Consider the following 26,924-nt stretch of genomic DNA (forward strand, 5'->3'; position numbering starts at 1 on the left):
CATTCTTTAGCATAGTTTGCACCAGTCTGAGAAATTGGTTCTGTATTTTGCACATTTTTGCTGTATATTATTCCATCTCCAGCTCTGAATTTATTTTTATGAGGAAAGTTCCTAAACTACTTTTGTTTCAACAACAATTTTGTTGTTTTACTGTGAGGTCTGGGTGTATGTAAACATGTACCCATTCATGTTTACATAAGGCAGCGTCTGGGATGCTCTCAAACACAGGTTCGAAACCTCGTCACGGCCCTTGTGGATTTGTTCATGTACCCATTCAGTTAAATTAGGCAGTTTTTATTTGATTTCTTTAGTATATTCCATCTGTGCTTGAGATTTATGCAAATTAATTAAGTTTGCACAAGGTGTAGTAGTCATCGCTCTGAACCTTTCTGCTTGGAAAATGGTTAAATCTTTCACCTTTCCTGTCAATTTAGCATTTTTATCTTTTATTTTGCAATGTTTCTTATAAAATAATGGTTATTTTTTAGTTTCTTTCTCTCCATACACACAGAAATCACAATACAGTACCATGATATATCAAAGAACAAAGCCACAAGGGCCGTGATGAGAGTTCAAACCTACGTCCAGAATGATTCCAGATGTGCCTTAGTCGACTACGCCACAACATGGTTAAAAGAATTGCAACCTGGAGTGCAATTTGCCCTCACAAGGCTCCCAAAACTTCTCTGAAGCACAAACTGGGGTTTTACACAATTCCCCCATGCAACTGGGCTCTGTCAACCAAATGTTCTACCTCTTCGCCCTTACTTCATTACACACAGAAATCACAATAGCGTGATATATCAAATCAAATGGGGGAAATTTTGTAAAACCTCGGTTTGTGCTTGAGAAGCTGTGGGAGTCTCAGGAGGGCAAGTTGCACTCCAGGTTGCAATTCTTTTAACCATGTTGTGGTGCAGTCAACTAAGGCGCATCTGGGATCATCCCAGACATAGATTTGAACCCTCATCACGGCCCTTGTGAACTTGTTCATTTCTCTTCATAGTTTCTGTATCTGTTTCAACATCTCTGCCAGCAATCCCAATGTTTACCCGGTTTGTTGGATTATACTTTTTTTTGCTGTAGTTATCATATGGCCCCAAGTTTTATTTAGTTGAAAATCATGAAACTTTCATCAGATTCTTCTGACCACCTTGTAGGACTTTTACTTTCTCAACCCAGAAGACAGTTGTGTTTAACCCTTCAAGTACAGTTATCATCATACAATGATCCCCCGGAAAATGCAGTTATGTTGATTTTAATTATGACCCGGATTTTATTCAAATTATGGGAATGCCAAAATAAGAACAGAGGAATATAAGGCGAGTGATATTAAAGGTATCAGATTCACCAAGGACTCTATTGAGGGGATAAGTTACCTGGAGGGACATTAGGAAAGCAAAATGAGTGATCCTGAAAATCAGGACATTCTACAAGATGGTGCATGAATTGAGACAAAGCAGTTCAGACAAAAAAGAAGCAAGACATTGTTCCTAAGTGCCCAAGAGTTAAGTTGAGTGTGACTGATACACAACCTAGCCAGAGCCTATTATGACATAATAGACAATTTTCCTTTGTCCTTCCTCCCACCACCATGGCCTACTATTATGGTGGTGGGAGGAAGGACAAGGGAAAATGTCACTTTTAAGAGTACGCAGTTTGTTACCTGTGATGACATGGCTTCAACGAGGTACTCAAGCCCCACTACTGCAACAAGACAGCTCCCAAGGGGGGTACTGCATATGAGACATTTTCAATTCAGGGATGTAGTAACACTTTGTAAATGATAAGGAGTTAACAAAAAGTAATCACTTAAATCTAAACCATATTCTACTTTTTTAAAGCAGGTTTGGGTATTCTGAGACTAGATAATTTAAGTTTTAAAAACTCTTATTCATTTTATTTATTAAATTAACAAGGACTGGCTGGAAACAAAAATGGGCTTGGAATCACATGTTATGAACTTGAAAAAACTTTGTGTCACCAAAGCATCCTGGAGCAATTATATTTTCAAATGAAATAGTAAACAAAAAAGCTATTGAAAGAAGAATATGCTGTACTGCTTAAAGCTTAAATCAACCAAATATGGCCAATGAAAGCACAAAATCAGAAGCACAACTGTAGAGTCATTTCAGTACTGTGTGTCTTGTTATCATATTCAACTTAAGCTTTTCACATTTGTCACAGTTACAAAATAATAACTCATTAAAATATTAAGAAATTTACACAACTTTTGCTCCCTACAATAATATTTTTTTTTTGTACACTTTTGCTGAATGTGTACAGGATTTTTTTTGGTAAATTCTGTTTATAAATAATTTTTCTCACTAACTTCCTGCATGCTGAAAAAATCTAGTTCCCAGAATACATTTCATCAATGGTATCTGCTGTTTTACTTCCATGTCTACCTAATTCATTTTAGTGACAATTACAGACTGTAGATACTGCAGCTGGTTCGTCCAGCGATCAAGGGCAGTATAGCGAGCTGCTCCTTCGGCTCCCCTCGTCAACTCCAACACCTGGTTCACTTGGTCTATCCGGCCATCAATTGTGCTGCAAAAGAAAAAATACATGTTTATGTTTATATCAACACATACAATATCATACATGATAAAGATGTGAACTAAGAATAACAATTTAATGGGAAAAGTGTAGAGGAATGCAATACCGTATACGAGATGCACAGGAGAGGGCAATAAAGGAAACAATCTGTTATATCATCCACGTTCTTAAACTGGTAATAAAATGACAGTTGCTGCCCGTTAGGTGGGCCCCTGTCTCTTGTGATGCACTCCTATTTGTTAGGGCAACTGATTGTATGCTCTAATTGGCAAATCCAAACTAAGCTCTCTCTGATTAGTCAGAAGTTCTTGGGTTGAAGCACTGAGGATACCTGGTTGATGGGGTTCTGGGAGTTGTTCTACTCCTCAAGCCCGGCCTGAGGCCAAGCTTGACTTGTGAGAGTTTGGTCCACCAGGCTGTTGCTTGCAGCGACCTGCAGGCCCACATATCCACCACAGCCCAGTTGGTCTGGCACTCCTTGAAGAAAATGATAAAGTTTTCTCTTGAAGATGTCCACGGTTGTTCCAGCAATATTTCTTATACTCACAGGGAGGATGTTGAACAACCGTGGACCTCTGATGTTTATAGTGTTCTCCGATTGTGCCTATGGCACCCCTGCTCTTCACTGGTTCTATACTGCATTTTCTTCCATATTGTTCACTCCAGTATGTTGTTATTTTACTGTGTAGATTTGGTACTTGGCGAAAAGTACCTCCAGTATCTTCCATGTGTATATTATTTGATATCTCTCGTCTTCTTTCTAGTGAATACATTTGGAGAGCTTTGAGACAATCCCAATAATTTAGGTGCATCATTGCATATATGTATGCCTTATATGTTCTCTGTATTCTCTCTATTTCAGCAATCTCTCCTGCTCTGAAGGGGGAAGTGAGTACTGAGCAATACTCAAGATGGGACAGTACAAGTGATTTGTATAGTACATCCCTGGATTTGAAAGTTCTCGTAATCCATCCTATCATTTTTCTGGCTGATGCAATATTTGCTTGGTTATTCTCCCTAACATATGATGTCTGACGACCTAACATTTGTTAGGTCATCAGACATCATTATTCTCAAATCCTTTACATGCTGCTTTCCTACTATGGGCACATTTGATTGTGTTTTGTACCCTGTATTATGTTTAAGGTTCTCATTTTTACCATACCTGAGTACCTGGAATGTATCACTGTTAAACATGTTATTTTCTGTTGCCCAGTCGAAAACTGAATTAATATCTGCTTGACGTTTTTTAATGTCTTCAACCGAGGTAATTTTCATGCTGATTTTTGTGTCATCTGCAAAGGATGATACGAAGTTGTGACTTGTATTTTTGTCTATATCCGATATGAGAATGAGGAAAAGCAGCGGTGCAAGGACTGTACCCTGAGGTACAGAGCTTTTAACTGCATTTGGACTCGATTTTATTTGATTGACTGTTACTCGTTGTGTCCTGTTTGACAGAAAACTGAGTATCCAGCATCCTACTTTACCGGTTATTCCCATTGATCTCATTTTGTGTGCTATCACTCCATGGTCACATTTATCAAAAGCTTTTGCGAAGTCCGTGTATACCACATCAGCATTCTGTTTTTCTTCTAATGCCTCAGTGACTTTGTCGTAGTGATCAAGTAGCTGTGAAAGGCATGATCTTCCCGCTTGAAATCCATGTTGGCCCGGGTTGTGATATTTGGATATTTGACAGGCCCATTAGAAACTTTCTCTGTACCAAGAAAAAACTTAAATCCAGCAGGTAATAATGGAGGCAACAGGAATGTCCCTCAGAGTTTAAAAACACCAACTTTGATACCTAAAAATGGCAAGCAACACAAGTCATCGGTGATTGTGGGAGCCAACACAAAACAACCACGTATAAAAGATTTGGAGTCGATCTCAAGATCCCCATTCTCCCCTTGCCTCAATGAGCACAGCAGATTTTGGTCCTGGTGTTCAGCAGCCTGGTAGTGTTGTGGCTTTTTGTGGTGCCAATGCATCAAGGAGCTACTGACGGACAGCCAAGAAACAAGTACAGGGGTACCCCCTGATATTCCTCTCTTGCTATGTGGTCACCCTAATTATACATGTCTGGGCAAGATCCAACATGTGGCCAGTCCCTCATAGACTGCAAGTTCCTAAAGAGAACATGAAGTCAAACATATATATTGGATAGATATATTTTCCAGGGATGCATTCTGTTATATTCATCTTTATTACCTCTACATTATGATCTGCAGTAAAATAAAGTCTTGGAACAGAGGAGTAGAATTCACTAAGTTTATTAGATACATGCCCTTATGCAATGGGTGGCAGCATGACCAATGCAATGGTCAGAACAGCCAAGTCGAACCTTGAAGAGCATGAAAGTTCTATAATATATATGCTGCAACTACAGTACTGTTAACAGATAATTAAATTGAGTACACGTACTCTAAAACTTAGGAATAAATGAGAGAGACTGTTAACAATACCCCCATCAATACCCATGTTATCAGTACAAGCAGAGAACATTAGCCATTTGAATGTAGGTCTTCAAGCCTTCAAAGGCTCTAAGGCCAGATATTTGATAGTATCTGTCTGGGAGTCCTAGAGGCGTCATGCATGAACAGAACAGTATATACTGTTAACAACATTAAAATTATTAATCTAAGAGAACAAGCAGTACAAATTTACTTAAAAGTAATAATATAAATATTCTCTGATTTTGAATGGCAACAGATGATAACGCTTAGTCTGAGATAAGGATGAGCACTGAGTATTATAACCAGAGAAAGTGAGAGGATACAGCTGATGGCATTATCTGAATTGCTTAAGAATAAAAGGCTGGATTTTCTCACTGAAGATGACAGTGATGTCAAAACTGGCACAGAGCACTTGACAAGCAGTGGCTTTGGTATTAGTTATGTATGCAAATTTTCCATAATTACTTTAAAGTGGGATCTGAAACAAAATAATTAAAGTAACTTTTTGTTATATTCCAAATTGGTTCGTATGTAAAAATAATAAGTCAAACAACAAAAATAAATGTTCTATGCATTCAAAATACAGAAGCCATAAAAACTGTGGTGTAATTAATTGTTATGTACATGTTTAAAACACAAAAATGTCAGGCTGGTGATATCCAAGTTTCCTACAGGTAGGCAAGACTGGAAGACCATCAATGACAGTAGGGAGAAGATAATTAAAATTGAGACATTTCATAAGACATCTTGGGATAGTATCTAACTGGGTGAATTCTACCTATAACCTACTTTCTGTATAAAGGTAAGTGAAAACTTTCTTGGAAAGTTTAGAAATTGATAGAACTCAAACTATCGCACTTATTTAACATGGACAGTTTTATAATCATTTTACTAAACTTGAGATGGAATGGAATACTGCATAGTACTTACATTTCACTTCACTTGCAATGATAAAACAAGACTTACTAAGATTCTCCAAGTAATATACGTGTACCTAACATTAATTAGTACTGTAAATCTATCCAGGTCCTGCCTGATCCATACTGGTATTGACCATATGGTTAATAATGCAATTTATTTCCATGTCATTTTCTTTAGTATGAATAAAAATTATGTAATGCTTATCTATTATTGTTTTGCCATCATACGAATCATCCCAATAATATTAATTATGTTTTTGTCAGTCCTTGCAGTGTTTGTAATTGGTTTAAATTGGATGAAATTTCAGGAATTTACTCGAGCTCGAATAAAAAACTCTTGTACTAGGATACACTAAAAATTAAAACTTACTTGTCTAAAATGCACTGCACTAGCAAAGCTTCAACATCAGTGGCATCAATATTGAGTTCATTTGAGATGAAAGGGATGTGAATTCGTGTATACGGCTTGATTAACTTTATGAGGACCTGTGTACGGATGTTTCTTAGTAAATCTGAAAGAAAGTAGTGAGAGAAATGTGAAATATATAAACAGTATAGTATCATACTTTGAAAGTTTAATTAGATATTAAGCATGATATGAGACTAAGAGGGCAATTACTGCACCCATTTTTATCGTCCTTAACAAGCAGGAGCTCTACTGCCTGATGAAACAAGTTGGTAAAAACTGGCTTATCATTTGTCTTCATCTTGCAATGTCATGCAGGGTTTGTCATTAAAAATGGACTGTTTATTTGCAAATTTCTTCAAGAACTGATGAAAAAGCCTGTCTTCATAGATCTACTTTATATATAGCTTTCTCTTGCACACATGAAGTGTTAGTGTTGTCTTTGCTCTTGCACCTCACATTAAATGTTTTAAAAGTACTACTATGCTTAGTGATTTCTCTGTACAGTATTACAGTTTACTGGTTTATTCTTTATTTCCACTGCCTTGCACCAAACGATCGCTAAACATTTAAACTGATTTATATATTTTACTGTTGCTCTGCAGTTTCCCTTATTCTTATGTCACATTCTCTAGAAAGACAGGGCAAGGGTGACATGAAAGGAAGTATATAAATAGATAAGTGTATGACAAAAGGGATATAAACAAGGTTTTAAATATAACACAAACCAGAACTCAAAACAATAGATGTAAACTGTAAAAAGTTTTGATTCAGGACAGACCTGGGTAGATATTAGTTTAGAAACAGGGTTGCGTATTTATGTAACAAATAACCAGGTAACATAATAGATGTAGGATGGCTGGATTGTTTCAAACGTATATTAGACATACAGGTACAGTATACATGAATGAGCTTAGGCACTTATAAATTATTAGCTGCCTCATACAGGCCTTTTCCAGTTTCCTTTATTCTTATGTATAACATTACCCAATATAATTTAACCTATTTGCATTAAGAATCTTATCTATATCTGGGAGCATCTCATCTTTGAAGGGGCAGCCACATGCAGAATTCTCCACAATATTTCAAATATTTTTAAAGTGTTAAGGACTCCTTTACCTGTAATTTAAATATGTCAAGGAATATGACAGGCTGGTTTGCTCATCCAAAATACAATCACTCATGGAAACACAACGATGAGAGTCGATTTCATTTGTAAATGACATTTTTACCTGTACGAGCATTACCAAATCTATTTGAAATGACAAGATGTTTTCAAATAAAGTTACTCTTGTCATGGTGTTTGTCTATAACCAACTGAGCCAATGGACCATTTACATGGAAAAACAAGAATATGAGGAAAGAATAAGGAAAGAATAAGGACTGCCACCACTTAATGCATACAAGTGAAAAAGATGAAAAAAAAAAATATGACGGCAAGAATGAATAATGGAAAAAAGTTGGTAAACCATTTACAGAATATATGTGAAAGTGAAGAAAATAGAAGGGGTTGCCACGTGTGACTCCAGCAGGGATGCTGCCAAAGAAAAAACTGCAAATGAAGGATGGTGAGATGGACAGACTTGCAGGACCTTATGAACACTTCACTGCCAAAAATATGCATATATTTCAGTTGTTTGAAGAATGGGTTTAATGAACAAATCCACAAGGGCCGTGACAAGGGTTCGAACCTACGTTCGAGAGGATCCCAGACGCTGCCTTAATCAACTGAGCTACAACATGGTAAAAGAATTGCAACCGGAAGTTCATTTGATGCATCACACAATTGTGATTTCTGTGTGTAATGTGTGTAATATTTTACATAACAGTATTTGTTTGGATTTTATACAGGTCAAACACTATAAATATTCCCATTCGATCAATAGTGTTTGATTATCAATCATAAAGCAGCTCATCAAAGGTATATGCACACAAGTTAAAATAATCAACTTGAACATTTGAACTAAAAATAAAAACCAAGTAAATTCAGTAGATTGACAGTTGTTGTCACAGCTTGAATGTAACTTGGCTACAAGTTTTCCTGGGAATTCAGCTAGTATGGAGACCTAAATAACATGACATGTACAGTGTGTGGGCAAAGACAGGGATACACACTTGATCATTATACTTTATACTACATAACAATTGAGACATTTAAATCAATCTAAATGTGCATTGCAAATCACAAATCATTTTCATATAAACAATAAAATACATGAAAATCTTGCACTGTATCTATATTTTGCTTCTGATTGATAAAGGAAATATAGATAATGAACGTTTAGGCTGTGTAGACAAATTATAATTAGCAACTCTTCTACTACACCAACTTTGGAAATTATTTCAAATGTTGCCAAAATGACTTACCTCCAATGTGTTATAATATACTGTATTGTCACTTACAGCAGTTGTAGTGCAAGAAGTTTATTATTAGGCATCATTATAATTAATCATAAAGTGTCAAACATACATGAAGATCTGATTAAGACCTTTTGTGTTACTGCTCACAGGGAAAATAAAGTAGTGAAGAATCAATAGTGATGCATAATCGAAAACTATTAACAAAATTTAATTAAAAACAAAAATTCACTTACAGCACTTTATTCACTCAACAATTCTGATAAGTATGTTCAATGTTTGCAATGCATGATCAATGATATAAGTGACTTGTAATGGGATATGAGAGTCATTACAGTACTGAATAAAGAAAACAAACTAATGGAGGACCTTTGGTAAGGTTATCTCTGGTATAAGGTTATTTTGTACAGTATATTTAATAATAAACCTTATCTCTGCAAAATTGAGGTTTGAATACCAAAAAATGCAGACTGAAGCTCTCAAAATAAGGCTCCCAAAGAGGCAGAAAGCAACTTGATGAAATGGTTAACACACCTGCATTCTGCTGGGCTTGCAAGTAAGAGCGGCCAAGACTCGAACACTAGGCAAGGTGGGATTACTGGGCATCATTCCTTTACTGTTCCCCCTTGTACACAGTAATAATTGCAGATCTCTATGTAAAACAATTGGCAGGCCATGTTTTAGGGAAATATTGGCACTGAATAGCCTAACCACTTCCACCACCTTTCCTAAGGCCTAATCCCATAAAGAAAGAAAAATGAACAAAAGGTATTTGAAGTGTATATGGTAACTTTAGGCATGAGGATATCTGAACACATGTTTGTGATGATGTTTATTAAGACTAGAATAGTAGAGGAACAGGATGTTGGCAAGAGGAAATATAAATAAAGTCTATAGAGTATGTATATAATTATTATTATTATTATTATTATTATTATCAAACAAATAGTATAAGAAAGGGAGAACCACCTCTGGCTGAAAGAACGGGACCCTTAGCCTCGGAGAAAAGCACACAAGAAAAAATAATTATTTTTTCACAAAAATATACGTTATGGCACTGTACTTTGAAAACTTTTCCTATTTATATTAATGTTTAAATATTTTCTACCTGTAAATAAACCATTATGTGGGTAAAATCTCCATATTAAAATTTATATTATCACCAATTATGTAATCCAATAGTGCTCTCACATTCCATCATTACACTGCTTAACTGGTACTGTAATCTATTTGCTCCTTATTTGGTTTATTTACAGGTAGCAAATATATAAACATTAATAAAAATAGAAAAAGCTTTCAAAGTACAGTACTGTAGCATTTATTTTTATGAAATACACCGGAGTAATGAGTCACCCACTTAACCACCGAACTGCGCACCTGGTTTCGGCAAAAACGTCATAGTGCAGTTAAGAACATACTGTATTGTTGTTTTTATAAATGTTCAGGTATAGTTAATGTCAAAATGTTTCCAAACCCAACCATATTCATTTCAAAACACAAAGAGTGATGAAAACTTTAAAAAATTCAAATATAGCATAAGTAAAAAAAAAAAAAAAAAAAAAAAAAACTCAGAGCAGAGGGAAAAAATCCCCCCCCAAAAATAGGGATAATTGTCATAATTATAATGATTTAGGGGATATATTTAGGGTATACTTTATATAAGTAAAAAGGCCCTAATCTGGTCCCTAATCATCAAAACAACCTAAAGAAACAAGGAAAATAGTTTGAAATCTGTGAAAAAAAACAAAAAAAATTCAAAGTCCCAAGTTCTGAGAGTTGTGACTGATTTACTTGTTGAATAATTTATTTGTCTTCACATAGTAAGGTAGGAGTATGCATTCTCCAGAATGTATAGGTTACAACAAATTCAAATAATAAACAAAGGAGGAAAAAAAAAATACCCTAAAAAAAATATTTTTTGGACATTATTGAAAATAACTGATAACATTGGGCAATGTATTTATATGATATATAACAAAATAAAGCATAATAACATACTTACTCATTATTATTTGTGTTATTATGTATTACTTAGCAATGCTACAAAGGCACCAGCTGTATATCCACTCTGTGCAGCCCGTCCTCCAAAAATGGGGTGGTAAATGTAAGAAGACAAATAAGTGCAATTATGTACTATTCATAGAAGTTAGGAATTGTACTTATTTTCACTTAGTATTAAATCGTACTGTCAAATATATTGTGAATATTTGCGTTTACCTGAAAAACTGAATAGAAAACCACAACCTCACCTAACCGTCTTAGTTTTTGAAGATAATAATTTTATTGCTTCTTAATTACAATTAGTACTTAACCTATAGCTATATTGATATTTCAGTTTTATAAAACTAATAAAACAAAACTAAAATATATCAATAAATTGTAAAATAACTCTGGATATTTTAAAATTTTGTATAAAATCTATATTGTTTAATAAACCAGAAAAAAAAATTCTTGATATTTAAAACTTGTGTATTGCAAAATGAAATTGAAAATTTCATCCTAAAATTCTGTGTGTCTTAACAGAAAACGAGGGGAATTAAATCGGGGGAGGGAGTTGGGTAAATGTAACAGCCCCATAAGTGCAATTATGCACTGGTTATGACAGTTAGAAAGTGTACTTATTACACTTAGTATTAAATCGTACTGTCAATTCGGAGGATGGGTTGCTCTGTGGAGCAACTACAGAGTTGACCTACAGATGGGTTGCTCTGTGGAGCAACGTCTTACTACAACAAATTCTTTTTGTTGTACACTATATGTAAAACCAATCTTACTACTATTACTATATTATATGCCACCAATCTTACTAGTATTCTTCCTCGTTGTGCGTTGGACAGGTGCTGGAACTGATGGATAATGCTTTATCCATCAGTTACAGTTAATAATAAAAGCTGTTCTCCTTATCAACAAAATGTTTTTTTTTTAAATATTCATCTAAAATCAATTTCTGAAAATATTTTGATGAAAGTTTCATGACGCTGAAGCCAATAAGTTGGAAATTTGTTTAACATTTCTAAGTAATTTTGACATAATTCAAATATTTTTCAAATTATACCCCTTTAAATGCTGAGCAGTTTAAGGGTTAAGGTGCTTTGTGCAGTGCGGTGGTTAATAATGTAGCGACATGAAAATATAATCAATATACTGTACTTATCATCTATTTTCAAAAAGGCATTTCTATAGATTTATTTAATTATTTAGATGCTATTTAAAGAAATGCAGGATGCGTGTTAAGAAAGATATAAGGTGGTAGAGTGGTTAGTTTCATATACCTTCAAGGAAAATACAGTATAACTGAAGATTACAAACCTTCAATGTGCTCCCGGATAAATGGATCATCCATGATATTTGATCGATTTTGTTTCAGTATAGTTTCAAACTCATTGATGTCATCATTCTGGTACGCAGCCACCAAGTTGGTCATTGCTAAAATTTCTGGATCGTTCTTGTAGGGTTTTGCTTCTTGTGAATCAAATGGGTTGATACCAGATTTCATTAACCTGGAGACATTTATTAAAAATAAATAATGAGATTAGCTCTCAACTTTACATTATAATAAACAATAAATTTTATTTACAAGTTACCAGTATATATATATTAGCTTCAACTTACATATTTGCTAAAACAAGATACTTTAAGCATGTTGTCCTCCTTGGGCTACCAGATTCATCATAGTTTTTAAATGCTTCAAAAAAGTCTGTATGGGCCTTCTCAAATTCTCCTTCCCTAAGATGCATCTTTCCTCCACACTCTGAAAATAAACATGAATATTTGTAATGTACACATATTGCAAAACACACAAATGTATCATAAATATTATATGAATAAATTAAATCACAAAAAGCCCTTTCATGAGGCAGCTCCTTTTTATTTCCAACCAAATCTACGTTTAAAATTATCTGGCGATCCCACTCACATATTATGCAATAATGTGTTCTACAACCCTATTCTCAAATCAGTATTTACCAAGGATTACACACAGAAATCACAATAGCATGATGCATCAAATGAACAAATCCACAAGGGCTGAGATGAGGGGTTCGAACTTATGCCCAGGATGATCCTCATCATGGCCCTTGTGCATCTGTTTATTTACCAAGGACGTTTCTGAATCTAAACTTACCCAGTTTGTATCCTAAAGAAAACATGAAGTTAAACATGTATACTGCACAGATATATTTTAAGAGGGATGTAGATATTCATCATTATTACCTCTGTGTTATGATCTGCAGTAAAATAGTCTTGGAACAGAGGAGTAAAATTCACCAAGTCTATTAGATACATGCCGCTGGTAGTAGAGTGGTAGGGTGGTAGCATAAGCAATGCTACCACCTACTGATACATTTAGTATACTATTATATTTTTCCCATGTTATAACCTTTCATCTATCTGAATAAATCAATTATGTCCCCCTTACTCTTTACCTTTCTAAGGAATGTAAAGTAAGCTTTCATAATCTTTCTTGACATGGGGGTATTTAATTCCTGGGATTAGCTTCATCCTTCTCTGTATACATTACATTGAATTTATATTCATTCTATAGTATGGTGCCCAAAACTGAACTAAATAATCTAAATGAGGCTAACAATAACAAGATAAAGCTGAAGAATAACACTAGATGTTTTCTTACCAATTTTTCTAGATATAAATCCCATTACTCTATTTGCCTTATTTAGAACATTCATACACCGATTTTTTGGCTTAAAATTCCAACTAAACACGAGTTTAAGATCTTTTTCGCATTCAGATTTTGCAATTTCAACGTTATTATCCAGTGCCTTTATTAACAACACCTAGGCTCAGAACCCTACATTTATCAACATCAAACTGTTCTCTAAATCTTTCATATATTTTAAAAGCCTATCTAAATGGGTTTCTAGCAATTCTGAAATGTTTTCTCAATAGATTTCCTGCCTTACTTTTTGTATCAACAGCATTTAATGTGGCTTGTTAATCCTGTGACTAAATCACGTACAAAATTATTTTATATAACAAAAGTTCTAGAATAGAGCCATGCACTCCAATTACAATTTTCCCCACTTTATTTCAGTCCATTTATAGTTTCCTATGAAATACAGAACAAAGAGCAAACAAGAATAAAAATACATAATTGAAAATGTGGCATTGGGTTACAGTACCCAATAATGAGAGGTCCCTTACTTTTATTTATGTAAATGCTGCTAACTTAACCCAAAGGCTGTTAAGGGCCTTTTGGCCATCAACACCCACAGGTGAAAAAAAAAAAAAAAAATCTTTTGTCTTATAAAAATGTTCATTTGTGTTCCCTGATCACGGGAAAAATAAAAAAAATAAATCATAGGGGGCATATTTTGGCCGCAATAGGGCAGGGGAAGTCTGGCAAAAAAGAAGCGTTGACAGAGCAGACACCAGACGAGGTCTACTCCGCCCCAGCTGTCAGGCGGGAGTTGCCACAAAGATATTATTACCTAATTATTTCAATGATTTATTATTTTTTTTTTGCAGTAATATTATTAAATAGTGTATATTGTGATAAACAGTATTTATATAATAAAATGTATGAACCATCACTGTACTCAAAATTGTAGTGTGCATATTAGTGATTCAATTATTATGTTCACAAAACAATAAACAAATAGTTTTGCAGTTATTACACTATGTACACAGGTTATATATAAATATCTGCATGTTCTGTTCACTATAACGAACCACTAAGTTAGTATTGTGATTCAAAAAGCAACGAAAAGTGGCCAGCACACACCAGCCAGCCACTGGCTGCCCTCTCTCCCTCACCTCACTTGCCAACATACTCCTCCCACCATACTGTTTTTGCTTTTATTCACTATACAGACACATTATATATAAGTATCTACATGTTTTGTTCACCATAACTGTAAATCTAAGCTTGTATGGTGAGTTCAGGTAATAAGAGACGTAGCTACACACAGTCAGCTACACAGTCAGCTGGTGGTTGCTACCGTCACTGATTCAAGGCCAGATACACTACTCTCTCTCTCTCTCTCCTCCAACAATACTGTTTGTGGTGTTATTACACTATATGCACACATTATATATAAGTATCTACACGTTTTATTCACCATACCTGTACAAATAAGCTGGTATGATGCCCAAAGACCATAGTGGCCAAGAGTAAACATGACATGTCATGCAGATGACACACCTCCCTCACCAAAATGGCGGCTCCCTACATACTCCTATTGCTGTTATTACACTCTATACACATGTTATATATATAAGTATCTACATTTTGTTCACCATAGCCAACGTCTAAGGTGGTATGGTAAGTCCAGTCAATTAAAAGTGGCCACACTCAGTCAGAAGACGACGCCACCTCCCTCCCTCCCTCCTTACCTACCTTGAGGTTACCTTGAGGTGCTTCCGGGGCTTAGTGTCCCCGCGGCCTGGTCGTCGACCAGGCCTCCTGGTTGCTGGACTGATCAACCAGGCTGATAGACGCGGCTGCTCGCAGCCTGACGTATGAGTCACAGCCTGGTTGATCAGGTATCCTTTGGAGGTGCTTATCCAGTTCTCTCTTGAACACTGTGAGGGGTCGGCCAGTTATGCCCCTTATGTGTAGCATTACTCATTATGTGTAGCATTACCCTCAGCATTACTCCTCACACCATGGAGCACAGCGTTAAATATCATCAGAGTCCTGCTATTATCAGAATCCTGGTCAGTTTTATCACAGTCAGGGGTCTTCTGTAACACTATCATCGCTAAATAACAGCATGTACACGTATATTTTTACTCTTTAGGCGATGCTGTGGTCACAAGCTGAACAGCGATGCTATGAGCTCATGCTGCGTGTGCCAGCCTTGGTGGCTCACTCAGTACCGAGGCTCTCACACCCGGGAATGTTGCCCACGATTACCAGGTAGCGTCTGGTAACTATCGGGCGTGGCTGGACTATAGCTGCCCCTATCCCTTGCTGGGAATTTAAAATAATGCACCAGGCTACGACAGGCGTACTAGCCACTAACAGTGGTTATCAATAATGTAAAATGCCTAGAGCAATGGCACAAGATTTTGAAATCTTGCCAGATAGAGGTTGTGTCTGATCTTGACCTGGTGGTGTAGGAAAATCGGAAATCGATTCATCAAATTTTATTGATAAGGCTAGCATAGGTGGAGGATCCTTTTATGGGACAGTTACAGTAAGTTTGCAAATATAAGAGAGAAGGGATTTTCTGAAACACTATGTGCTTAACATTTAATTCATTCAACATAAAACAAAAACAAAGTATGTACACATGGACAGTGGGCCCGACAACTGAGTGAGTGGACAGCGCTCGGGATTCGTAGTCCTGAGGTTCCGGGTTCCATCCCCGGTAGAGGCAGAAACAAATGGGCAGTTTCTTTCACCCTTTTGCACCTGTTCACCTACCAGTAAATAGGTACCTGGGAGTTAGACAGCTGCTACGGGTTGCTTCCTGGGGGTGTGTAACAAAAAGGAGGCCTGGTATATAATAATTACTTTTATGTTCAAAAAACAAAAAAGCACAAAAATAATGAAATTCTTTATAAGCACAATCATCACTAAGTGGGGGGATCTGGTAAACTAAGATGGGGGCGGCTGTGCCACCAGGAACCACGAGATCTGTTGACCTATACGTGTATCAACAAAGTCGCTAATCAAGGCAAAAGTCGTAAGTTGAGTCGCCTTTTCCAACCAAATTAACTTTGTAACTCAAAAAATTCGTAAATAGGGGCAGTAGTAAGTCAAGGTGTCACTGTACTGTTCCTTGGTAGCCTCACAGAGAATGAGGTGACGGAGCTCTGAGCGAGATGGCCTTTCTCACCATGGAGAGGCTTCTGCACAGGACACCAATCAGAATGCAGTTTCTACCATCACTCATGTATGACTGGGCAAACTATGGGTTCTTTTGATGTCACAGAGTGGAGGAGCAATGGGTTATCAAAACCACTGGAAAGGTCAGGTCAGCAGTGACTTTTCCCCGCTACCTGACACACTTTACACTAAAGTACTGGTAGCAGAATCCATCCATGATTATACAGATGAGATGTATGAACTGCCATCTGCTAGTAATCAGATGTCGTATGTCACCACACACTATACATTTGAACTACAAATGCAATCAATGATCCATAGAAACCTGACACAGTCCTGATGTAAGGGTTACCTGGTTGATACCTGGTTGATGGGGTTCTGGGAGTTCTACTCCCCGATGATGAGTCACAATAACAAGTCAAGTTGTGCTTGACTTGTGAGGGTTTGGTCCACTAGGCTGTTGCTTAGTGGATAAACTAATGCACAAGTGGGTGATAAACTAATGCACAAGACTCCACAACACTTGCTATCATAGGGTCCAAGTTGTGCTGAGAGACCACCACTCGGTAAGACTGAAATCTTACCCATTCTAGTGCACAGATGTGAGGAACATGTGATGGTTATATTTAAATTTCTAAAAGATAAGATAAACAAGAAACAATTCTGATTTTATGTTCATGAAGCTAAGTTCTTAACCAGATATTAACAGCAAAGAAATGATAATGTTACCATTCCAAACCCAAGTACATGTTTTGGTAAATAATTACAATTTATAGCCACTGTTTTACCTGAGCTCTATCATTTATAAAAGTAACTTAATGACTGCCTTGGAGCTGATCTCTTTCAGTAAAGATACTAATGTATTAAACATTTAAATTTGATTGGTCATGCTGCCTTGGTATTATTGACCATCAAAGATGTTTACAGAGGATAAACATACCTTTGATATACAAAGAGCCATTTCACTGTGAGACAAGAGAGAGAGAATTGCGAGTGCGAGGGATGAATCCTCTCGCCCTTCTAGTGTTGCCTCACATTCTATGACAATCAACCTTCAGGAAAGTGTTGGGGGACCATGAGACCAGAGTTTGAGTTCAGGACATTAGCTTGTGTATAATCCTCCATTATTAACTTTTCAAATGTGCTGGTGTTTCTGTAATATAGCTGGACCCAACCAGATTTCAAGCAAATTTTAGGAGTCATTAGTCAGAAAAAAAAGCTAATGTTAAAAAGGTATGTATAGTACAGTATATTAAATAGAGTATTAAATGTGCTCTTTACATTAACATCTATCCAAATGCAAGACAAAAGTCAAAATTAGTATTTATTCTCTTTAACCCACAAAATGCAAATTTCATGGTTGTTAAATGTAATAATATATGGATGGAGTCACAAAGGAGGTCAAGGTGCGAATAATCAGTTTTGTTTTAAATGTATTTAAACCTTTGGCTGTGTGTGTGTACATGTAGTAGTTCCCAAGAGATGACTTTTAAAATTTAATTTTTCTTTTTTTTAAATCTAAAACTATATGAAAATTAATTATTTGACCATATCAATAAAACTAATACAAAAATAAATAAATAAAAATAAATAAATATTTAAATAAATAAGTCCTGAGGGAAGCCTTGTGGGCCATCTGCATACACACTCATATTGTCATCTACCATCCCCTATATATGTAGCGGATGGTAGGAGAAATATTTTGATATTTTAATTTTATTTAACACTTCATTACACAAAATGGGTTACAATAATGGTTGCACGCAAGGTACGAGGTTAGTTGTCACAGGTGGTCGAGTTCTTCCAGCTCCTCAGATGGTGGGCAGAAACCATGGATGAGACATTTGTGAACAGAATCAATATAGAGAGCGAGTAAGGAAAGCAACATGAAAATCAAATTTAGCCTAACATGGAGAAAAGATGTAAAAGATAAGTGTTAGGGTTCCCAATTGGTTGAAAGCAAATATAATGGATTAAGGCAGAACTTCATGTGTATAGATTGGGAAGCCTTGTACACAGATGGTGGATGGTCCTTGAGACATGACTGAGTCCAGCAGCACATAACCTCATACTATTATACTCAATAATAACACACAACCTCATAACCTACATACTATCAAGGCATTCTACTTTGTGTCTCTCTCCAGACTCACTTTCTCTCCAGACAAAGCAGAATGCCTTGAAAGAGACCAACGTCGTCTTTGCCTTCAAATGCCCACTTGGGGACTGTAAGCCCCAAAGAACTCAGTATATAGGCAAGACAACAATGTCTCTTTCCAGACAATTAACAATGCATAAGCAACAAGGCTCCATAAAGGAACACACAATCTCCTCCCACAACCAGACCATCACCAGAGAAGTCTTAATAAACAACACAGAAATCATCGATAGGTACAGCGATAGCAGGAGGCTCGACATCTGCGAGGCACTACACATCAAAAAGTCAACACCAGCAATAAACAGCCAATTAATGCACAACTATATTCTACCTACTTCAAGACTCCGAACCAATACAGAAGCATCAAGAGGAAGTTTGGGCCAATAGGCCACTGAAGTTACTTCCATTCTCATGCTCTCATATCCAACTAATACCCATTGTTTTGTATTCTGTCTTGTATTTGTTCACCTCATCCAAAACTGTTGCACCATATCACCTCACCCAAACGCGAGTATAAGAAAGACGATTAAGCTGTTCAGTGTTAATAGAAGTAAGACTCTGTTAGTGTTTTCAGGTTACAGTTGTTTGTGTAAACTAAAGTCTTTGAAAATGTAATAAGTTATTACGAAACGCGTTCAAGCGTCGCGTCAGGCTAGAATTAAAAATGAATTTTGGAGAATTGATTTTTCAATTACTATCGACAGTAAAAAGAAACATAAGAAATATTGAGAAAATTTGTGTTAGAATTATAAATCTAACTTTTTCGGTCATATACATATAAATACACACACCACCACCAACCACCATCAATACACAAATACAACACACACACACACACACACACATATGTAAATAAAATGCCCATGACATTCCAGAAGATAATAAAACTATAGCTGAGCATATTTATGTTTCATTATGCTAAAGCATTCTACTCTGAGGAAATCAATAACTTTTCAGTTGATGCAACATTAAATATGTACAGTACATATTACTGTATAGTATACTTACCTCTAATAACACCCATGATCAGGGGATGAGGTATTGCAGATTTAATATGAAGTGACTGCTCATACAAGGCCTGTAAAGGGATGATTTACAACTAGAACAAAAACTATGCAGATGATGAATCACAATAATGTGGCATTAGATATGATGACTGAACCACACAACAGAAGATGGAGAAACGTCTCGGTCCGTCCTGGACCATTAACAAGTCATGTGTGATGTACTACACTATACTTGGAGAAATGTTGTCGTTTCTCCATCTTCTGATGTGTGGTCTGGTCATCAACAAAAACTAGGTATGTTAGATTACAGCCAATCAAGGGCAGTATTATAGGTCACCATATCACCTCCATATACTATTAAGCCAGATGTAAATAAAACATATTATGGCAACTGACATTTAGCAATAGTAAAGGCGCTGGTCTCCAGACACAAAGTTACAGTATTTACCTTTTTGGAGGAATACCAGCATTGAATATATTGAAATGTCTCTTTCTAGATAAGCCCTGGTGGCTCCCTGAAGCTATCTTGCTGAGATTGCTTCCAACTACTAGGTTACATCAGTCATAGAATTCTGTTTAACTTACTAGGGACCAGAGCCAAAACCTTTCCCCCCCCCCCCAGAAGCAGAGAGAGCAAGTGACATTCCCCCACCCCACTGGGAAAGCATCCAGAAGAATAATGCTGGTTTTCTAGGGGAGCCCCTTGTGGTTCCATGAAGCTAGCTAACCATAGATAAGAAACTCAGGGGGTTATCAGAGAGGAGGGTGGAACATAGTTACTATGACAAAGGCAAGACAACTAGCAAAAAGACACAATGCATGATAACACAGGCATGTCGAGGCTCAGGGACATAGACCAAATAATCGTCCATCAAGACCCCTGTTAGACTTAGACAGGGGCCTGACAGCTGAGCGGACAGCACTCGGGATTGGTAGTCCTAAGGTTCCGGGTTCGATCCCCGGTAAAGGTGGAAATAAATGGGCAGTTTCTTTCACCATGATGCCCTGTTCACCTAGCAGTAAATAGGTATCTGGGAGTTAGACAGCTGCTACGGGCTGCTTCCTGGGGATGTGTAAAAAAAAAAAAAAAAAAGGCCTGGTCGAGGACCGGGCAGCGAGGACGCTAAGCCAAAAAATCATCTCAAGATAGACCTCCAAACACCCTTCTCACTCTTCAGATGACCTCATCTGAATATCATCCCACCACACACTAAGTAGTGCTGAAAAACGCTGGAGCCAAGCACAGAACCACTGCCTCTAGCATCAGCCTGAGAACTTAGGGTAGATAGCCGGCGTGAGGGGTCTGGGGCTCCCCCTTCCCCCTCCCAGGAAGGGGGTGGGGGGAAACTGCACAGTCAGAGGCGCGGCGACGTGTGACGTCATGATCGTTTCTTTTAGGGGAGTTCTATCCACTTGTTAGACTTGTGGTAGCAATATTTTCACCAGAATAGGGGTTTGTTTTGGAATGCTTACCTTTCTGGGTGCCTGACCCGGTGGATGGCCGACAGAATGCGTCCAACCACACAGGGGTTTCTATAGGCCATTGCTCCCCATGCCTCTTCTGAGGGGGGCCAGGTTCTGGCACATGGTCACTGGTAGGCCCATAGAACTCTATACACATGACTGATGCCAAAGTCTGACATTAGCATATCAGCCTAGTAAGCTCCGGGGAGCCGATGGGGCTCCCCCCAGAAAAATTATGAAAAAGTCATTTTATTATGCATTAAATTTTTAGACAATAAAAAACAACATGATTTATATTATTATTAGGAAACATTTAGTATATTTTTTTCCAATATTACTCAAACGACTTTACTGTAATATTTGTTTAACAAGCGTAAAAATATCATTCAACTATTAATAATAACAATGTTTATGTTTCAAAGGCTAAATATCAAAGAAATATAAGTCTGTAAACATGTTCATAAGTAACAATGGCTTGGCTCCCTTAACTTTGTGTTCCTATACTTTCTCTACACATGACAAATTCTAATCTGGTAGAAAAAAAAAAAAGTTAATATATTTGACAAACCTTCAATTTTTTGTTGTTCTTTTGAGCAGTATACATCTGGATCTCCAGAGCATATATTTCCAAAAGCTGAGTCCCCTTCTTCAAATCATCCTCTCCCTCATCAGTCTGTCAAGAGAAGATACAACAGCAAATTCTAACCATAACATCAAGGACTCCTTATTTCTCAATTACCACAAAACTTGTAAGTGTGGCCAACTAAATATATATATAGTATCATGCAATGCTATATAAAGTTCATAATACCATATAATGTTAGATTTGCTATGTTAATACTCTTTTTAAAGCAACGTCATGTCTTGGATACAGGAAGTATCACAAAATATTCAACTACTAATTTCTACTGTTTATAAATAATAAATTACTAATTAATACAGTACCGGGTATCATTCAAACGACATGTAACTAGCATGAATTCGGCTGCTCCCAAGTACTATTGAGCACCATTAAGGTAATGTACAGTATGAATGCTACTGGAATACCTTTATAAGACAGGGGGAAATTAAAAAGGGGTATTGGACCTGCAGCCACAAATCATTGTATAAATAATGACAAAGCTCATATACACAATCTAATTATAGATGTCGATTTATTGAAAGGCTATCAAGTAACAGAGGGGGAAAACTGACAAAGTGAGAGTGAGGCACTGAAGCTGCAGCTACACTGGAGTTCTGAGGAAATATCTGTAAACTTACTGGATACAGGATAGGTATCTCTGAATATAATCTAAGACCAAAGTATACTCATTGTATCTATTATGAGACACGAGGTACCTCTTTTTTGTGTGCAAATATCTTGAAACACAGCATAGAGCATATCATAACTTACTTGACACGACTGATGCAGCTGTTTCAATATCTTAGAGAGTCTTGTGTAATCTTCTCGGTCAAAATACAGCTTGCCTAATTTTGTATTTGTTTTAAACCATAGTCGGTCATTTTTGGCATCTTTTAAGGCTTCTAGTGTTGTTTCATAGAAATCTTGCAGTAACTCCATCTAAGATTGCAAAAAATATTAACACGATCAATTTTCAGTATATTATTTAGCAAATCAAATTATAATATGGAATGATTGGTGTTATAATACAACAAATGTATATACTGTAACATCATTTGAGTGTAGTACAGAGCACTGCTACATTATACTGTGCTGAAATAAAAGATCCCATAAGCCATTTTAAATATTTAACAATTTGAAAGCACTATCCTATCAAAATATTTATGCATTAACATTAAAATTCCTTAGAATAAAATATTTCTTAAAATACTATTATTATTCAGATGCACCTAGGTTTCACACAACGTATTTTACTGTTTGCCAAACCAACACAAATTACCACTTTAGAACAATAGTTGGTTTTACATGGTTAGCATTTAAATCTGCATAGGCTTGCAGATTTATGGAAGACAGATGGAATCTGTCCAGGTATCAACCAGGTACCTATTTTACTATTGGGTAAACAGAGCCTACAGTTAAGGATTGGCACCCAGTAAATCCTCCCCGGCCCAGGATACGAACCCAGGCCAAAGCGCTCGTGAAATGCCAGGCGAGTGGATTACCACTTCGCCATGAAGACTGCAAAATGAAGAATTAACAAAGCTTTGCTCCATCCTGGACCATTATCAAGCTATGTAATCCCATTACACAACTTGATAATAGTCCAGGATTGACCAAAACGTCATTCATTCTTCATTTTCAGATTTGTGGGTTGATGTTTAATCTTCAGCTATGTTATTATGACTCATCGTCTACATATAAGTGGGTTTCCAATGCATAGGAAACCCCAGGAACATGGCTATGTACAATATTATAAATTTTGCTTTTTTATATAAGTAGCGTACTAACATTTTTGGATGTAGATATGTAATCCAGGATTGAGTTGATGGACTTTTCACTATAATTCCGAGTAACTGCTGATTTAATATAAGTCAGCAAGTGCTTATAGCGTGTCATCATCTCCTCGTAATTTCCCTGAAAGAAAAATCCAAATGAATTTGGTTAATTTTTCATAAAATGTAGCATTTTTAAGTAGGCCATGGCAAAACGTGTACATTCTTACTAAATGAAGGCAATGTGAATAAATTATTTTAGCTACTATACCCACAAACACATTTTATCATCAAAATACCAAGTACAGTATAAGAAAAACAGCAAGCAATATTGGAGATATTTCATACCAGTCTAAAATTTATTTTAATCATCTGTTTGAGTGCCTTGAAACCCCATTCGCCCTTATCGCCAGCTTCAAGATCCAAGACACGCTGGAAGGAGGTAAGAGCTGCTCTTGGATCATCTTCTTTTAGGGCCTTGCTGTTGTAGTACTGATTCTCAAGATCAACATCAGGTTCACTATTACTGTCTTCCGAGTACTCCTGCATAAGAATTAAGAAATTAAAACTGGGTAGCAATACACAGCACAAACAGTATGCATACCATTCTTCAAACTAATTTCTCTGTTTATCACTATTCACCTATATTCCAAACATAGCACTTATGATAAAGTTGTCAGTATCTGGCCCCTAAAGCAAGTTATTGGTCTTCAAATCAGATGTGAAAATATATACCGTACACACCACAATACAGTAATACCTTTACTGATGTTACTATTATGAATAACAAGGAGAGGTTTACAGTAAAGTACTGTACCTATAAAATGACATCACAAAAGTGATATCAAAAGTGACATAAAATGATATATAAAAAGTGTTTAAGTGGTATACCAATTTTACAGCTCCAGATTATTTGTTGTATTTGCCTACAATGTACAGTACACCTATAATGCAACTAAATCTTTTCTTTGTACAACTTAAAAAAGGTGTTTTACACCCTACTCCTTTGCTATCATGTCTAGTAATGTCATCTAGAAATAGATTCAAACAGTGGTAGGAAATGCCAAATTGTAATTTGACAACGATTACATTGCTGGTGGTAAACGATATAGTACTGTAACTTCATCTACAGCAAGTAATTGAAAATGCTATATTTTTCATGGGTTTAGGATAATTACATTACAGTACCCGCGGGGACGCTAAGCCCCAGAAGCACCTCAAGGTACCTAAATTTATGTGTCACCATCTCTCTAGATGGTGACTCTAGTCTCAATGGAGACAGGACGACAGCAGATTGTTAAATGTCCCCGTGGTTCCATGGATTTACATGTACAGTACTGTATAACCCTGTAGGTGAAAAAGCATCTCTTGTTTTCTGTCCTACATTGTGAAATGTTGAGCTTGAAGTCATTGCCCCATGTATTTGTTACATTTAACCTTTAGAAGTAGCAGTTTAGATTAATATTTCGAGGAAATCAAGTCAGTCAAACGAAATTACAGATGAAAACTTGCTGAAAATATTAAGAAAGATACAAAGTTTTTTGTATCTTACTCCTTCCAGATATTTTGCAATTCCTCTCTAATTCCATAACAGTCTCCTCAGGGGTAGCCATCACCCTGGACCTCTAAGTAAGTTTCTATAATTGTATTTCATCTTAGAATATCGTTGTCAAATGAAGGTGGCAAGTTTCTCCCCTAAATGTATATAATTAACAATGCCCCTCTTCTAATGTTAGCACAAGATGTAGAATACCATTACCACAGGTGGGCTCTGTCACACACTTTAAGGATCAAAATTTGAATTTATTAACAAAACAACTAGTACATCCAAAATGGTTTCTTGTTTTTAAGACAGGAAGTCTGTTAGGCTGACTTGGATAATCAAAGTCCAACAACTGACCTTCCCCCAGAATGCAACCAACTACATATGCTTAACACCTGGGTATCTACTGCTAGGTGAACATAGGCATAGCATTCAATCAACATTTAAAAAAAAAAAAAAAAAAGAGTATATTTTTGTATGTTTATTTAATAGTTTGGTTACATCAGCTGGATGTCAGAAATGGTATGACATGTCATGCTTGGCTAAGACGACGATGCTTGTTACATGCTGCCGACAATTGGGCAAGCCGTAGTGCAGAAGGCGGCCGGAGAACTTGTGTAAGGCCTGGAGCCAAGAGGAGAGACCTTGAGCATGGCTGGGGGTTGAAAACTCGAAAGAGAGTTGTGCAGAGAGCTTGAATGAATGTGGAAGTGGAGAGCTTAGACGAGGGTGAGAGCAGAGAGCTCGAATAAGGCCAGGATTGGCTGTCTGCTTTATAGCGAGGCTTGAAGTATCTTGTGTCAGAGTTGGAACTTGAATGACTACATGCTGTGAATGTGGTAGCTCATATTCACGCTCACCTGACCCGTTTCTAGGTCATTGTAAACTGACTAATGCGAAAGCTTACTTCTATAAGACGTTATTAATAGTTTGAATAATTCCTTGGGAACATGTATTGATTCTAATTAGCACACACAGGGGATTATTAATTCAAAATTATTGGAAAACCTTTAAATGTTTATCATAAATTTCTTGGAACGTACATAACTTTTCTTAGGGAAAAGTTATGTGGGATTAATGGGAACATTTAGCTGCCTGCAACAGAACCTCTGAGAACTTTGAGCAACTATAATAGTTGCTACAGAGGTATAAGGAAATGTATCCAAACGTCTGTGCCTGCCTGGTAACCCAACTCTGGTGGCACCAGTCGTGGGCACTCCACACTACACTACAGGTCACCTCGTCCACAAGAGCTTGAATACTTGGACGAGCACTGGAAATAGTCCTAGCAAATTGTAGCACTCAAAACCTAGCCTCATCAGAAGCAAAATTAATATTGTTAAGCATATTTTTACTTTTTTATATAAACAAAGAATTGTTGTTTTAGTGTAGATTTAAAGGTTATAAGCTACGCTTTCTCACCGGTGTGATGGCAAAGAGTTAAAAATCGATTTGAAATCTTTGCCGCCCCCCTGAGGCCAGCCCAGCGAGGGGGAGCAGTGACTCGCCCTGCCCCTGGCGCCCCTCCACCACCACATCAACTACTCCCCAGCACTCGACACATCCATCATGGCTGACATATTGCACTCACCAAGTCGTACTCTTCCTCATCATCACACATGAAGTCGTCCTCGGCGTCGGACATGATGGAGTAAGTTTGGTCGGCTGCTGCACGGAGCCGCCACTGTCTCGGGCTCTCCAACACCGCTTCTCCAACACTGCTTCTCCAACACTGTTTCTCCAACATTGTTTCTCCAACACTGTTATTTTTTCTCTTCAACACTTTTTATATATACAACCTTCATGCTAATCTTCTATAATAGCAAGGACAGTACAATAATGCATTAGATATCTGAATGCGTAA

General features: G+C 36.8%; 1 protein-coding gene across 2 annotated transcripts; it reads right to left on the reverse strand.

The window, feature by feature from the left end:
• Positions 1-1,872: 1,872 nt before the first annotated feature.
• Positions 1,873-26,822, reverse strand: alien (COP9 signalosome complex subunit 2 alien). Of its 2 annotated transcripts, XM_045745828.2 has the most exons (10): positions 26,652-26,822; positions 23,866-24,060; positions 23,534-23,659; positions 22,517-22,684; positions 21,692-21,796; positions 19,661-19,730; positions 12,315-12,453; positions 12,012-12,202; positions 6,309-6,450; positions 1,873-2,553 (listed from the first exon to the last, which is right to left on the reverse strand). In XM_045745828.2, exons 1-10 carry the CDS (start codon positions 26,805-26,807, stop codon positions 2,409-2,411), a joined length of 1,437 nt encoding a protein of 478 aa, XP_045601784.1. In that variant the 5' UTR covers positions 26,808-26,822; the 3' UTR covers positions 1,873-2,408. The 2 variants fall into 2 exon arrangements, with proteins under 2 accessions (XP_045601784.1, XP_045601785.1); XM_045745829.2 differs by lacking the exon at positions 6,309-6,450.
• Positions 26,823-26,924: the final 102 nt, after the last annotated feature.

Source organism: Procambarus clarkii, chromosome 39 (genome assembly GCF_040958095.1).
Source record: "Procambarus clarkii isolate CNS0578487 chromosome 39, FALCON_Pclarkii_2.0, whole genome shotgun sequence".
Taxonomy (NCBI): Eukaryota; Metazoa; Arthropoda; class Malacostraca; order Decapoda; family Cambaridae; genus Procambarus; species Procambarus clarkii.

Bases quoted from the DNA above. Each gene is read 5' to 3' on its own strand.
- alien (XM_045745828.2), bottom strand. From the start codon at position 26,807: ATGTTGGAGAAACAGTGTTGGAGAAGCAGTGTTGGAGAAGCGGTGTTG. The intron at 24,061-26,651 runs GTGAGTGCAATA...ATTCTTATGCAG, and splicing joins ATGAGGAAGAGTACGACTTG to GAGTACTCGGAAGACAGTAA. The intron at 23,660-23,865 runs GTATGAAATATC...TTTTTCTTTCAG, and splicing joins TTAAAATAAATTTTAGACTG to GGAAATTACGAGGAGATGAT.